This window comes from Gossypium raimondii, chromosome 4, assembly GCF_025698545.1.
Source record: "Gossypium raimondii isolate GPD5lz chromosome 4, ASM2569854v1, whole genome shotgun sequence".
NCBI classification, from domain to species: Eukaryota; Viridiplantae; Streptophyta; class Magnoliopsida; order Malvales; family Malvaceae; genus Gossypium; species Gossypium raimondii.
The window spans coordinates 47,897,441-47,913,637 of NC_068568.1; the positions used below are offsets into that span (position 1 = coordinate 47,897,441).

The following is a 16,197-nucleotide window of genomic DNA, read 5'->3' on the forward strand; positions in this document are numbered from 1 at the left end:
AATACCACTGAGTTTATACTCAGCGTACGGTTTTGTTTCCCTGCGCAGGTTAGGTACTTAACTTTTGATTGTCGATTCAGCATCCAACAACGATCTCGAACTCAAATGTGGTGATGGTTATCATTTGTGTCGGCATGTACCTAGGGTGTTTAAATAATAGCTATTTTGTGGTGTGATTGTAAAAGAGGTTATAAGTTTAATTTTGGTTGGTTTTATACATATAAATATGTGTTTGTTTTTGAAGCGATATTATGGCATGATAAATTAAACTAAATCTAGATAGGTGCATGTGAATTTAATTCTATACTTAAGTGCTCATGAACTAGGCAAAATTGATTTAGATTTGATATGTTTATAATTTGGATTAAAATGATGCTGTGATGACTTGTTTTGATGATATGAAATGTTTGAAATTTCAGTCTGTTTGATCTGTAAACTCCGATAATGCTCTGTAACCTGGTTCCAGCGAGGGATACGGGTTGGGGCTTGGTTCTGAACACCCATTTCACACCAATAATTTTTTTTATTTTCTGGTCTATCAACCAGCTCTCATGTGTCACATTTGTGAATCATTTTTATTTCCGCCTCCATTGTTTCTTTCCAGCAGCCCTCCTTTTCAGCCTCATAAAAGTTGGAAGGCTCAACAATGGTCATATCACATCTTTCATAGATGTCCATAATAGTCCTTGTACCTCTGACAGGTATATAATTATATCTATCCTCAATTTCAGCTTCATTCTCAACATGCTGTAAATCAAGATCATGCTGGTCTTACTCAGACAGGCTTGCATCTGTTCCATCCCATTTCCAACAACTGCCCTCATTGAATTTCACATCTTTACTCACCATAATTCTTTTAGTAGATCAAAGACCCTATACTCTTTCTTTATGCTGCTATAGCCAACAAAGACTCCAGGCATAGACCTCTTTTCTAGCTTGGTTCTCTTTTCAGCTAGCACAAGTGTGTAGCATATGCAACCAACACTTTAAGTGTGAGACAGTAGGCTTATGTCCAAACCAAGCTTAAAATGGTGTTTTGCCTTTGACTACATTTGTTGGCAGTCTATTGAGAAAATACACAGAGGTATTTACTCCTCAGCCCCAAAAATGTTAGGAATTTTCCCTTCAAACAACAAACATCTGGCCATATCGAGAACAGTTTTGTTTTTTCTCTCACAAACACTATTCTGCTGTGGTGTGTAGATGGTAGTTAATTGATGTTGGATTCCAACTTCATCACAGATCTTTTGAAACTTTTAAGACACATATTCATTCCGATTATCTGACCTTAATACCTTTAGCTTACAACTTGTTTGATTCTCAGCCAAGGCCTTAAACTTGCAGAAAAATCAGCTACATCTGACTTTTGTTTCAAAAAACTCACCCAACAGAATCTGGTGCAATCATCAATGAACAGCACAAAATATCTACTGCCATTTAAAGAGAAGGTCTTCATGGGTCCATAAATATCAGTGTGGACCAGTTAGAGCCTCTCTTGAGCTCTCCAAGCTTTGTTAACAGGAAAAGGTAGTCTGGTCTACTTGCCAAGCTAATAGACCCCACATACATCATTTTTAGGCTCAATCTTGGACATGTCTTCAACTAGGCTCATCTTATGTAGTAAACCAAGTGACTTATAGTTCACATGCCCCAACCTCTTGTGCCACAAACATGATTCATCAATCAGAGCAGTATGTGCCTTTACTTCTAACTGATTCACATCTAAAGTGAATGATCTATCATGCATAGCTACTGTTACTAGCTCTTGGCCAAAGAGATCCTTAATCATACAAGTTTTTCCTTCAAAAATAAGGGAGTAACCCTTCTCTAACAACTGACTAACACTAAGTAAATTCTTGTCAATATCAGGTACAAAAAGAACTTCTTAAATTGTTTTGTTACCTGATTGAGTGCAAATCATAGCCTTGCCTTTGCCTTTGGCCTCAATAAACTCACCATTCCCAATTCTGAATTTTGACACAAAATTGGTGTCTAGTTCCCTAAACATATCTTTATCTGATGCCATGTGAAGAGTATAGCCATTGTCAATCAACAAATTCTTTCTGACTTTGCTCGAACTTACAAAACAAGAAGTAGTAAAAACATGCTCCTCCTGAGCTTGAACATCCTCAGCAGCTTGAGCTTGATTCTGCTGCTATGGTTGTGTTTTTGCCTTATTTTTGCAAACATTTTCCATGTGGCCAAGCTGCTTGCAGCTTCTACATTTAATGTCAGGCCTGTACTAGCAATACTTTTCTAAATGAGTGGACTTCTTACAGTGAGTGCATTGTGGAAACTTCTTTTTGGCGCATCCTTCTTTCCTTTTTCATTCTTTTCGGTCCAAGGCTTCTTGCCCTTGTAGCTTGAGCTCGAGCTTGAGCTTGAGCTTTCTTTGCTTCTGGCCTGAAAGGCTCATTCAGAATGCTCCTCCATTCTATTTGCTCTTCTTTACTCTTGTGCATAGAGAGCATTTATTAGCTCCACCAAGGATATAGCTGATAGGTCCCTAGAGTCCTCCAAAGAAGAAATTTTTGGCTCGTACTTCTCTGGAAGAGTTGTAATGACCTTTTCAACTATTCTTTTGTCACTAAAATCATCCCCAAGAAGCCTGATGTTGTTGAATGTAGCCATAATCCTGTCAGAATACTGCTTAATGGTTTTAGACTCCTTCATCTTCAGATTCTCGAAGTCCCTCCGTAGGTTGATCAACTGTTGCTGTCTGGTTTTGTCTGACTCTTGAAACTCTTCCTTGAGTCTGTCCCAAGCCTGCTTTGGAGTGTCACAAGCCATTATCCTTGTGAAGATCACATCTGAAACTCCATTTTGAAGGCATGACATAACCTTATACTTTTTGGCACAGTCCTTATTATGCTACCTAATTTGAGCTATGCTTGGATTAGCTTTCAAATGTGGTGGCTTTGTGTCAACTTGAACAACACACCACAGATCATGAGCCTGCATATGTGTTTTCATTTTCACAGCCGAGATGTTGTAGTTTTCACCAGCAAAAACAGGTGGTGGTGGTGGTGGTGAGAAACTCATTCTATTGTAGCAACTAAACAAACCAACAAAAACAGCTTCTGTTTCTTTTCTTTCAAGCACGAATCACTCAATGAACAACACACAACAAAAGGCCCTCAAAGATAAGAGACTCTTGATACCATTTGTTGAGATAAATCAACATCCAAAGATCAAAAACAACAAAACTTGTGTTTGAAAGATGAAACACAGAAGCAAAAACGGATGTTGGTTGCGAGAAAAGAGTTGACAATTCTCATTAATAAGCAACATTACATGTACATAAGTAATTCAATTACATTGGAAGAAAACAAACATAACTTGTGCTAGTATCCAAACTGTAAAATCAACCTAATGATAAGCTAAAAAGCTACTAAATCAGCTAGGTACTTGACTAATCCTTAGCAAAACAAAAAGTTTCAATCACACTAACAAAAGTCACATGTTACAAAAGTTTTTCAACAACCAAGATACATGGATATTTGCTTGCTGCTGTATTGTTGACAACTTTCAACACAAGCGCAACCAATGGTATCTTCGGTGGTACATCTGCAACAAGCACAGGTAGTAGTATTTTTGGTGGTACGTCTTTGCCAGTATCTGGTACAGGAAGTATTTTTTCCACTAAATCTTCAGGCACGACCACTGGAAGCAACGTCTTTGGATTCAGTGCTCCAGCTACATCCACATCTACTTCACAGTCTCAGGGTTTAAATCCTTTCAATGCTGTTAATACCCAAGCATCTGCTGCAGGAACTGGCATTGTACCTCAAGTCAGAGCACGCCCATTCAGTTCTCATCTGCAACATCTCCATCCTTTGGATTGGCTGGGAATGCAACCTTTTCCTCTGGCAGTTCGACTTTTGGGTCTTCGGCAACTGTAGCTAAACCTTTTAGTTCTGGTTCAAGTTTTGGAATAAGTTCTTCATCTTCAGAAACCAAGTCTCTGAGCTCTAGCAGTGGCATTGCTGGTGGTGCGTTTGGTTCCACTTGGCAAGCTCCCAAGACACCCACATTTGGTTCATCATCAGGATTTTCTTTTGGATCATCAACTTCTGTTAGTGCTCCTAGTGGTGCACCTACTATCTTTGGGTCATCCTCCGGTGCCTCTTCAAGTTCCATATTTTCATTCACTTCCGCTGCAGCTGCCACTCCGTCACAGCCTGTGTTTGGGAATACGAGTCCTGGCTTGGTGTTTGGGTCAACACCCTCTAGTAATAATGATCAAATGGAAGATAGTATGGCGGAAGACACAGTTCAGGCTTCACCGGCTGTTGTGACATTTAGTCAACAGCCAATCTCACCACCCGCTTCTGGGTTCGTTTTTGGTGCATCAAACCCACCAGCAGCAGGTTCTGTCCCATTTGGAACCCAACCAAGCATAGCCGCACCACAGAATCCATCTCCATTTCTGGCTTCTGGTAGTCTGGAATTTGGTGGTGGAGGGAGCTTCTCATTGGGCACCAGTGGTGGTGACAAGTCTGCCAGAAAATAGGTGAAGGTCCGCAAACAGCGGAAAAAGTAAAAAGGTTTAATTACTTGAGGCAACTCTTTCATGCGAGGGACTCGAGTGATTGATTGAATAATTATTGTGGCAGATCAGAGGAGCTGCTGATTGTTGCTGTATGTTGTAGCTACCAGAATGTCATTGATGCCAGCACAAATGAGAGGAGCTGTTAAAAATGTTGCTGTTATTTCATCGTTTCTATGGGCTGCTGGCAGAAGTTGGTCGCAATTTTGTATGTTCTTCCTGGTAAAAATTCGAGACAACATTTGGAACTGTACTATTAGTATTAGTTAGCTGATAGATTTTCTGGTTTGAGCTATTGTGCTTTTGGCCTTGTTCTGTGTACCCTTATATGTAACATAAATCGAATGAAAAAAGAATCGAAGACTATGGAAATGGTTATGAATTTCATTTTAGGGATGATCTCTTTTATTTCTTCTTTCAAAGGGTTTGTAGAATCGTAGCTTTTTGAGCTCAAGTAATCTATCATAAATTATAACAGGCAGCGGCAATTTGAAAACCCTTTGGGACCATTCTTCTCTGGCCTTCATCCTAGGTGGTTCCATGGCTTTTCAAGTAGATACTGGAATAGCATTGTGAGTTTCAGCATTAAAATGAAGCTATTAATAGAGGGGCTCCGGACCCATATATGCTTTCTGGTTCAATGCTTCTCCTTCAAGGCTAGAGATGTACATGGGCTTTCACCGAAGATGAACCCATTCTGATTTGGGTTAAAAATGAACCCATTCTGATTTGGGTTCAAAGATGAACCCATTCTGATTTGGGTTTGAAAGCAAGAGACTGAGAAGGGAACTGCTGAGGACGAGCGGCCGCTGAAGTCTGAACCATTACCTAATATTTTTTTCAATTTTCTTATCCAATCCATAAGCATATCTAACTATTGGAATTACAATTGGAAATAATTAAATGTTAAAAAATTGTTTTTATAATAAGTCATATTATTGAGTAATAATTATTTTTGTTACAAAATGTAGAGTTGATGGTTGTTGAGAGCTGTTAGTAATGATTAGAAGTGTTTGGTAGAATTGTTAAAGTATTTGGATGGAGTTTCGATTGTGCGGTGGTTGTTTGGGGTTATCTTGGAGATAGAACCTTTTTATATAGAAGAGAAACTTTGAGTACCTTCCTCTAAACACGTTTGCTATTACGTAGGATTAATATAAGATTAATATAAGATTATGAAGTGCTCTATTAAGATGTGATAGAATAAGACCTAAAGAGACTCTATTGGGTATGATAAGAGAAATATATAATTGGGTTTTAATGTTACTTGGTGGCTGCTCAGATGGTAAGCACATACGAATTTTTATGAGCGAACTTTTTTTAGACTAAGTGGATAACCATTAGCCTAGGTGAAACAATTACGAATAACAATTGCCTCCAGTAAATATGCAAAGTTATGAAGTGAAACTTTTTGAGGTGATAATTTCTTTTAGCAAAATGTCTTTTTTAGGAAAGATGTATCATAATATTGTTAATGAGTCCAAAATGCATAAATGAGGCTTGAAAAAGCTTGGTAAGTCAGCAAGGGAGATGTGTTGAGGTGCTTCTAGGTAAAAATTCACATAGTTTATCCTCCTTTCAAAATTGTGATCGAATGAAGGCAAGGGATGTCCCCAATTTCCGTTCCTCCCTCACTCATGTCCACCCAAGGCATCAAAATATTCTTCCCTCTCCACTACCTTTAAGTGCGGTGCAACAAGAGGGAAAGATGACTTTCCTAGCCATTGACACCCACCATACCACTCTTGCTTCACCATCATCTCTGGAGAAAGCCCATGCACTTCTCAAGCTTTGAAGAGGAAGCATTGAACCAGAAAACATACATGGGTCCAGAGCCCCTCAATTAATAGCTTCATTTTAAAGGTGAAACTCAAAATGCTTTCCCAGTATTTATTTGCAAAGCCATGGAACCACCTAGGATGAATGCCAGAGAAGAATGGTCCCATAGGATTTTCAAATCGTCTCTGCCTGTTATAATTTATGATAGAATACTTGAGCTCAAAAAGCTACGATTCCACAAACCCTTTAAAAGAAGAAAAAAAAAGAGATCATCCCTAAAATGAAATTCATAACCATTTCCATAGTCTTCGATTCTTTTTTCATTCGATTTATGTTACATATAAGGGTACACAGAACAAGGCCAAAAGCACAATAGCTCAAACCAGAAAATCTATCAGCTAACTAATACTAATAGTACAGTTCCAAATGTTGTCTCGAATTTTTACCAGGAAGAACATACAAAATTGCGACCAACTTCTGCCAGCAGCCCATAGAAATGATGAAATAACAGCAACATTTTTAACAGCTCCTCTCATTTGTGCTGGCATCAATGACATTCTGATAGCTACAACATACAGCAACAATCAGCAGCTCCTCTGATCTGCCACAATAATTATTCAATCAATCACTCGAGTCCCTCACATGAAAGAGTTGCCTCAAGTAATTAAACCTTTTTACTTCTTCCGCTGCTTGCGGACCTTCACATATTTTCTGGCAGACTTGTCACCACCACTGGTGCCCAATGAGAAGCTCCCTCCACCAACAAATTCCAGACTACCAGAAGCCAGAAATGGAGATGGATTCTGTGGTGCGGCTATGCTTGGTTGGGTTCCAAATGGGACAGAACCTGCTGCTGGTGGGTTTGATGCACCAAAAACGAACCCAGAAGCGGGTGGTGAAATTGGCTGTTGATTAAATGTCACAACAGCCGGTGAAGCCTGAACTGTGTCTTCCGCCATACTATCTTCCATTTGATCATTATTACTAGAGGGCGTTGACCCAAACACCAAGCCAGGACTCGTATTACCAAACACAGGCTGTGACGGAGTGGCAGCTGCAGCGGAAGTGAATGAAAATATGGAACTTGAAGAGGCACCAGTGGATGACCCAAAGATAGAAGATGCACCACTAGGAGCACTAACAGAAGTTGATGATCCAAAAGAAAATCCTGATGATGAACCAAATGTGGGTGTCTTGGGAGCTTGCCAAGTGGAACCAAACGCACCACCAGCAATGCCACTGCTAGAGCTCAGAGACTTGGTTTCTGAAGAGGAAGAACTTATTCCAAAACTTGAACCAGAACTAAAAGGTTTGGCTACAGTTGCCGAAGACCCAAAAATCGAACTGCCAGAGGAAAAGGTTGCATTCCCAGCCAATCCAAAGGATGGAGATGATGCAGATGAGGAAAACTGAATGGGCGTGCTCTGACTTGAGGTACCAATGCCAGTTCCTGCAGCAGATGCTTGGGTATTTACAGCATTGAAAGGATTTAAACCCTGAGACTGTGAAGTAGATGTGGATGTAGCTGGAGCACTGAATCCAAAGACGTTGCTTCCAGTGGCCGTGCCTGCAGCTTTAGTGGAAAAAATACTTCCTGTACCAGATACTGGCAAAGACGTACCACCAAAAATACTACTACCTGTGCTTGTTGCAGATGTACCACCAAAGATGCCATTGCCTGTGCTTGTAGCTGCTGATGTACCACCAAATAAACCAGTGCCCGTGCTTGTAGTTGCAGATGTACCACCAAAGATACCATTGCCTGTGCTTGTACTTGCAGATGAACCACCAAAGATACCATTGCTTGTGCTTGTCACTGGGGAAAATGTGCTGCTGAAAAAGCCACTTCCAGAGTTCATAATAGTGGAAGATATACCACTGGAACTGCTATTTCCAGAGTTTGCGACTTCAGCTGTTGTACCAGCAGAGCTGCTTGCAGCACTTGTACCACCAAAAATACTACTTCCAGAGCCAGTAAAAGCAGATGTACTACCAAAAGGAAAGATACCTACATTGCCAAGTTTTGTATCCTGTGTCTTAGATTCAGTTGCTTCCCCTGAAGTTGCTGATAATGTTGAAACTGAAGTTGATGGGTCCCCAGAGGATGAAAACTTGAAAACAGGTGCACCTGTAAAAGAAGGGATTGAAGCCTCCACAGAGGGGCTGCTGGTAAAGCTGATGCTGGCATTCGCAGTCGCACTTGCAGAGGTGATGGTAGCAGCAGAAGTGTCATTATTGGTGGCAGTTGCACTGGAGGAACTTTGACAATTACTCGGGACTAGAGAAGGCACCGGAGAAGAGAATGAAAAAGGACTAGAAGCACAAGACCCGTTATTAAAGGTAGAAACATCTGCTGCAGATGCACCAAGCTTGAACTTACTTCCAGCTGATATTGAAGTTGATACAGAAGAGGTGACTGCAGTTTCAGGTGTACTACAGAAGATGGCATTCAGATTGCTCTCCTTATCAGTTTTATCTGACAAATAATTGGTTGTACCAGAAGCAGTAGTAGCACAGCTGAAAGAAAGAAAGAAAGAAAGAAAGGGGGATTGTTAGCAATATTGGCAGTTTTATCTGACAAATAATAAGTCAACAAAGCATTTAAATAAGGCTCCAGAGAAAGAATGAAAGAAAGAAATAGAAACAAAGATATACTGATAAATCACTGTATAGCCTTGTTTTCTTGCTTTCTTTATTTTGGGTGATTGTTAGCGAAGTGAAAGGGGGGAACGAACAAAAGCTAACTCTTCAACAAGCAGCACAGATTATAGCAGACAAAAAACAAAAGATCCAAGAAAGAAAATCAACTGCCTTTTTAGTTCTAACTAGAACTTAATCTATTACTAGCATTTGGAAATCCTTTACTAATTTAATTACCAATAATTTCAAATTTTGTCAATGATTGGTACCCAAATTATTATCAAATTCTCAATTCGGTAGCTGAGGTTAAAACATCAGCATTAGAGTATCTGGTATTTGCTTCCATCCATTGATTCACACATTAGAAAATAACAGTTAGTTAAATGGATGGCATACACCAATAAGGTCATGAAAAATCATTTGTTATTTGTTTGCAGCACATCACTCATCTGACTGACGTTCTAGTCTTGGGAGCAAATAGATGGACGCCAGCTTCCAAGTACTAAATTGTGAATTTTTAAACATTCAGTGCTAAGTTGAAATTTTGATTACGCTTCTGTCTCTAACTAATTATTATCAAATGGACACCCCCCCCCCTTTCAAAAAAAAACTAACTGAACTTGAAATCTACCATCCTGGAAGTCAGCTATGTAATGGATTCTAACAATCTGAGGTAAACTATCACCAGCAATATAAGAATTATGATAACAAACTTTAATCAATTTATGAAGAAAGATTCCCCAGTTCTTTTTGCTACCTCACTCATTTAAGAGTTTAAAGGTAAAAGAAAGCAACCTGGTGGGTTCAAGTGTAAGAGAAAGTTCAGTACAGGAAATCAACAGTAAAAACAACTTTGAAGGGTAAAAAATTGGTTACTATCAGGAGGATTTACAGAATTTAGTAGCAAACTGAAGGAAACCATTTAATGTTCACTACATTTTAATCAGGAGGATTTTTCATAAGGGAGATGGAGGATCTACAAATTTTAATAACGAGCTCAATAAAATCAGTTCATGTTAACTACATCTTAGTCAGGATTTACAGAATTTAATAGACATGTTATAAGGGAGGTGGCAAGGGTTAGATCTATCTCCAAAATCCTCTCCCATCATTTTATAAGAACTCCTGATCAGGTATCCTTTTACACTCTGCCAATTAACTAGCTACTAGCCTACTCCATTCAACCAGATATTAGTGACCCTATGCACAAGGGTTAGATTCAGCTCCAAAATCCCCAACCCCTTCCATCCTTTTATAAGAACTAAACAGAGTAGGGTATACATTTTAAACCTTTTACTTCCTTTCAATCAATTAATCACTAGTCTACAACATTTAACCCACTAGTAGTAATTCTACAAATAAGGCCTGCACTGGAGGCATAGACAAGAAAGAAAGGAGAACAGAAGACAAAAGTAAACAACCTTCCAAGCAAGAGAGGTTGAATAGTGAATATACCAACCTGCTTAAGTTCTCTGGTTTTTGGTCTGAACTTGTGGCAAGCTTAATACCTGAAGATCCAGTAACTGATGAAACCTCACCAACATTTGTAGAGGCAAAGCCAAATGAAGTAACAGCACCATTTGATTGCTTTGCTTCCACAACTTTCTCCCCAATGCTAAGCATATGAGGAGCATTTGACTGTGAAGGGACAACGTCTCTATCGGCTATGGGAGTTGACGAAGATACAAAAAGTGGAGACTGCAGAGATGAAATAGCCACCTCTACAACTGGAGAAGTAATACCAGCATTCTTTTCAACACCTGTGGGTCCATCAGATGTTTTCAAATCAGGTTTTTGATTGAATGCAGCACTTGAATTGGGTATAACTTCAGGACTAGAAGCCTTATCTATCATAGCTTCAGGAGCTGCACTCTTACTCTCCATGAGACAATTATCCAACCTCCCTCTCCCTTCGGCAGGTGTGGCTCCATTAGGATAGTCATCATCATCCAGATCTAGATAATCCTGGTACAGAAAACATGAAATTAATAGACAGTATAGAGGCAAAAGTGAAGCTTATAGATATCCCTCAATCCAAAAGTAAGCCTTTGATAGAGCCTCGTCTTCTGGAAACAATAGCACTTGATCAGCAAAAGAACCGGGAGGAATTCTGATCATTAACAGCTCTATTTGATCACTAAATAATTTTGACATGAGATATGCCCGATTACCAATTAACACATACCTCATGTGCACTCATCTGAAAAGCCCGACTCTTTTGTTGAGGTTGTGGTACAATAGACTTGATCACACTGGAATCAGAAGCTTTAACACTAGGCATGTTATTATCCTTCATCAAACTATTACTATCTGCACCATTTACTGCAGGAACCGCCTTGTTAGGAAGAGCAACCATCATTGTTGAGCCATTTTCCTTAGCCTTATCATGCTTTCCTGACATAGACTCACAAATACCAGGAAGGGCAGTGCAAGAACCACTCAACTTGTCAGTATCTTGCATGTTCTCCAGAAATTTTGAAGAATCTACATTCTCAATGCTTTTAAGAGCCTGCCCACGTAGCATAGATGGTGACAACTTAGTTGGTGATTTTTCCCTTGGGGATACCAACATGTCCAATTGCTGTAAAATTTTTGACGCAGTCTGACTGGACTTGGATGGAACAGTGGTAACACTAGTGCCAGGAGAGCTGTTATCCCCATTCTCAGCCAGAGTATCTAGAGCAGCTGAACTATTGCCAGCTATGCGAGCAGATGGGCCGGCAGAAGTAGGTAAGCTTAAGTTTCTTGAAGAAAGAAGGTTGGACTTTTGACGAATCCGCCGAATAGGGCCAACTGATCCTATATCATTGTCTAATACTGAACTCCTGCGCTTTAAAACCTGCTAAGAAAAGAAAAATATCCACTGAATGATACTCTCTAGACAGAGAGGAAAAAACACCCTCAAAGGGAGAAATACAAAGATCCTGAATAAGTACCCCTTGTGTAGAGCCAGAAATTCTCTTTTGCTCCCAAGCACTCTGAGATGATGATGAAGGTCCACCAAAAGCATCACTTGCAGTGCCAGAACTCTAAAAGAATAAGCCAAAAACTCAGATTAGACAAATGACAAACAAGCAATTATAGAAGAGGAAAGATAGCAAAGCATAACAGCCTTGAGGAGAGTTGATGAGTTAACCCTGGAATAAGGTGTCCGTGCCATGCTGTATATTGCAGACCTGCCCCTTAATCTTGGGGTCACAAAACTGTTTCCAAGATTACCAACATGACCAGAAGATCTTGGCACAAGTGACATTGTGGAAGACATAGAAGGGAAATTTTTATTGCTTGGACAAGTTAAATCTCCCCTAGGCACTTGATTTTGTAGTCCAAGCCTTGATGCAGATACTTTTGGCGTCTTATTACCCATGTAAGCTTTTGCAAGCTCAGCAGGTGAAGCAACAACATCATCAATGACCTGCAGAACCATAAAAGTGTTTTTCTTCTTTTTTCAATCTATGAAATTAAAATTATACAGACTAGGAAAAATCATTTGAAGATATGTTAGCCCAAAAGCAAATTGAAGGAAAGAAAGCTTTTCCTTACAGTTGAGCTGACAACAGGTGTTGAAATAAGATGGTTCTCAGTCACATGTTCTCTAACTGGTGTCTTTGGAAATTCTTCTTTCTTGTCATGAGATACCACTGAGATCAATTCAGGCCTCTTTTCTTCATTTCCACCAGGAATATCAGCACTTCTTGAGCATAGTAACCTCGTCAAATGATCAATTTCAGATCTGAAAAAAAAATAATAATAATGATAATAATAATATTCATCATCTATAGCATCAAGAAAATTCCTGTTAAAAGAAATACTGCTCAAGTAGAAAGAAACATGCTAACCACCCAAAAAAGGGCCACCAAAGTTTATTCCCATCCAAGCTGAACAATGAAAAAAAATCACAAAGCATTACAAACTCATGTTCAGATTGGAAACTGAATTGCCAGAAAATCAACTATAAAGTTCGCAAAAATAATTAGAATTTGCAAAACAAACTGATTCTATCCGATTCATACTCTGAGCCCTTTTCATCTGGTTGATGGAAACTAAAAGAAATAGAAATTCCAGAAGCCAAAGCATAGGAAATTATCACAAATGACAAAAACTGGCAAAGTTCCCGCAAAGGGAAGTAGTACAATTAACCATGCATTTCAATTTGACATCAATAAGATAGAATTTATGACCATCTTGCCTGGTAAATGTCTTCTGCTTTAAAATTTTCTCAAGTTCAGCAACTCCACTTTCTTCAGTATGATTAACAGGATTCTCACATCCTATGATGGCTCCTTGCACAACAGAAGGAACCTAAGAGGAAGAGGTACATAAAACAACAAAGCATACAAGTTGGGTTAATCAATGATAACAACATAAAGGGGAAATTTTATAAATAAATACATAAGAAAATATCATAAAATAAGGGTCAAACAAAAAAGTTGAAAGTTACTTCCACAACTGACAATGAATAAAGGGTACATGAGAACTTAGGACAGAGCCTGTCCCTAACATTTATTGCATTTGAGCTAATTTTCTATTGCTCTAAATAGAAGACAGCATACCAAGAAATAGACGTGTCCAGTTTCAGATAAATATGAGTGCACTATGTTTCAATTAAAGCGCATTAAATCTAATAAAGGCTTTCGTGAATATAGAAGAAAATGTTAGAAAAATGAGAAAAATGGGTTTCTTTCAAATAAAAAGTAGAATAGAACTTTTTTATAAAAAAAAATACAATGATACATATTTAGAGTTTTTCTTACTTCAAAACCAAACAAGTGAAAGGCAAACGATCATGTACAAGTTCAGTTAAAATTTAGTTTATTAATCATTAAATTCACTCCAAGTTTCACTTTATAATTTTATGTACATCCTCGTATCTTTCTTATTTAGCTCAGTTTTCCCTCTATTTTATTTATTTTATTGTTTATATTTTAATTTTATGCACATCAAACATTCTTACTTTGTACTACTAAGAAAGTTCCAATAAATAATATGTTCACCTTTTCATCCTACTAAGAAGTTATTAGATATACTAAAAGGATTTTCAATAAATTAAAAAAAGGTAATAAAAATGTTACAAGAAAACTGAAAGGAATACTGTAAATTGAAATGTTTTAGGATAATTATTTTGTCCACTCCCAGTGGAATAAGAAAAGACTCACAAGCGGAGTTAGGTTCCTAACCTGTGTCCTTACAATATATTAAAAACTAACAATAACAAAAAAAAAAAGAAACATTTCATTGTCTTAACCCCACTTGTGGAGTTTTCTTTATTCCCCTGGCAGTAGACAGAATACTAATCCAATATTTTAAGCCAAAAACAAGCTAACAGGAGTAAAAAAGCAACTAGGTTTAAATAATACATACTTTAGAAGTTGCTTCTGGTTGATTCTCCCTTGGTTCCTGATTAGTCCCTGATTACATTATCACAAAGAAAGAAAAAGAACAAAAACAAATTCCTCGTAATTTAAACTTCAAACGTGCCTAACTTAAAAATTCATACACGAGCAGAGTGTAATCACCAATTAAAATACACTCATGGCATCCTGTATCCTGAGCATTAATTTGAAGAACAAATTCAAGTAAAACATTATACATGCTTAAGCATATTACATACATTCCTGTCAATTATTCAATAACTATGTTCATTTACACATTTTTTTCAAAGCAAAAGCAACATTGCATAATCAGGCACGGCTTCAAACTAAAAGCATATTAGATGTAAACGAGGATTAACTTTTAAGTCGTATATCAGCTAACAAGAAACATTATATACAATAACGAAAACCTAATTTTTATTAAAATTATAAAGAGAATTATTATTCATATGAAACTATTTCTTATACTTACGATTCTAAATCGAATAAGTAAAACCCTAACTCCCATAAATCTTCCTCTACAAAAACAAGAAATTTTCAGAACCAAAATTTGACAAACTACCACTCGTAAATCCAATATTTAAAGCGGCCTAAACGAATCCATTTCCGCCAAAAATAATTGATTACTCTATGTATTTTTTTTTTCTGGAGGAAGTTTCTCCCCGTATTTTAATTTCATTAACAATAAAATATAACCAAGGAGAAAACTCACCAGATTCCAGCGCTTGTGGTGTCTGAGGCGGCGGAGGAGGGAGGCGTTTCGTAAAGACGGAGGCGAAGAGCCTATGGGCACTAGAAGTAATAAGTCTCCGCGCTGGATCCACCAATCTCGATAACCAGCCATTTCTGTCGCCGGTACCGCTTGGGTTCCTTATTGAGGTCGGCGGCCTATCGTATGGTGTAGTTTTTGTTGTCCTCCGAAACGGCCGTTTTCTAAATTTTCCTCCAGCTCCTAGTCCGCCGTCGTAGGGGTTACTCTCCTCACCCGCCGTCGCCATCAGAGAAACAGAAATGGGGGGATGAGTGTTAGGGTTAGGGATTTTGAGGAAAAAATTCTTAAGAGAAAGGAAAAGTTGGGTTAATTAGGGTTTTTTATATTATATTGTATTACAGGAACTGAGAAGAAAATAAAGAAATTAAAAAGAAAAAGAATCGAGGCTAATAATGGATATAGAAAGTATACGTATTTTTGGTATCTTTGTAAAGGGTCAGTGATAATGTCACAGACTGGTGTTCTTCAAGAATGTAACAGGCGAGGATGGGAAAGGTAGGTAGGTTTTATTTAACGGTGCTGATTTAACGCTGTTTTATTTTGTTTTAATTTTAGGGTAAATATAGATTAAATTCTATAAAAGGTCCCTCTACTATTCAATTTTTTGAATTTGGACCCATTATTATCTGATCAAAGAGTTATTTAATCATTTCTAGTGTATTTATTTTTCGAAATGTGTATATAGTATATATTTACCACATTACAACATATTTTAAAAAATAAGCTAGATTGAATTAATGAAATAAAGTTGGATTTGGGACTAAAATACACATTTAGAAGAGTAAAAGATACAAAATAGTAAATTATAGCAGGGAGTTAAATTAAAACATATAGTATAGGGACCTTCTAGGAATTTTACCTAAATAAAAAGAAGTAGTTTTTAATGGTTGGATGCTTTAACTAACAATTTTGTGTGATGAAACTATTAAACAATTAACTCAAGTAAGATGTTAACAATAATTAAACACTTAATTAATGTTTGATTTGAAACAGAAAAACCACAAAGTAAACATTATTATTACTAACTAATGTATTAGTGGATGGTGAAATTGTAGAAAAATTAAATGTATTTGAATTAAATTAGA

The 16,197-nt window shown here is 37.8% G+C and overlaps 1 protein-coding gene across 4 annotated transcripts; it reads right to left on the minus strand.

The window, feature by feature from the left end:
- Positions 1-6,604: 6,604 nt before the first annotated feature.
- LOC105779180 (nuclear pore complex protein NUP1) lies at positions 6,605-15,482 on the minus strand. 4 transcript variants are annotated; one of them, XM_012602924.2, is made up of 9 exons: positions 15,053-15,482; positions 14,330-14,376; positions 13,158-13,270; positions 12,512-12,701; positions 12,081-12,383; positions 11,905-11,997; positions 11,154-11,807; positions 10,428-10,933; positions 6,605-8,845 (listed from the first exon to the last, which is right to left on the minus strand). In XM_012602924.2, exons 1-9 carry the CDS (start codon positions 15,336-15,338, stop codon positions 7,003-7,005), a joined length of 4,035 nt encoding a protein of 1,344 aa, XP_012458378.2. In that variant the 5' UTR covers positions 15,339-15,482; the 3' UTR covers positions 6,605-7,002. The 4 variants fall into 4 exon arrangements, with proteins under 4 accessions (XP_012458378.2, XP_012458377.2, XP_012458380.2 ...); XM_012602923.2 differs by having other exon boundaries at positions 11,154-11,810; XM_012602926.2 differs by having other exon boundaries at positions 12,105-12,383; positions 15,053-15,481.
- Positions 15,483-16,197: the final 715 nt, after the last annotated feature.

Coding starts and splice junctions, on each gene's coding strand:
- LOC105779180 (XM_012602923.2), bottom strand. CDS start 15,338: ATGGCGACGGCGGGTGAGGAGAGTAACCCCTACGACGGCGGACTAGGA. Junction 14,377..15,052: donor ACCACAAGCGCTGGAATCTG/GTGAGTTTTCTC, acceptor TAATGTAATCAG/GGACTAATCAGGAACCAAGG. Junction 8,846..10,427: donor AAACCAGAGAACTTAAGCAG/GTTGGTATATTC, acceptor TCTTTCTTTCAG/CTGTGCTACTACTGCTTCTG.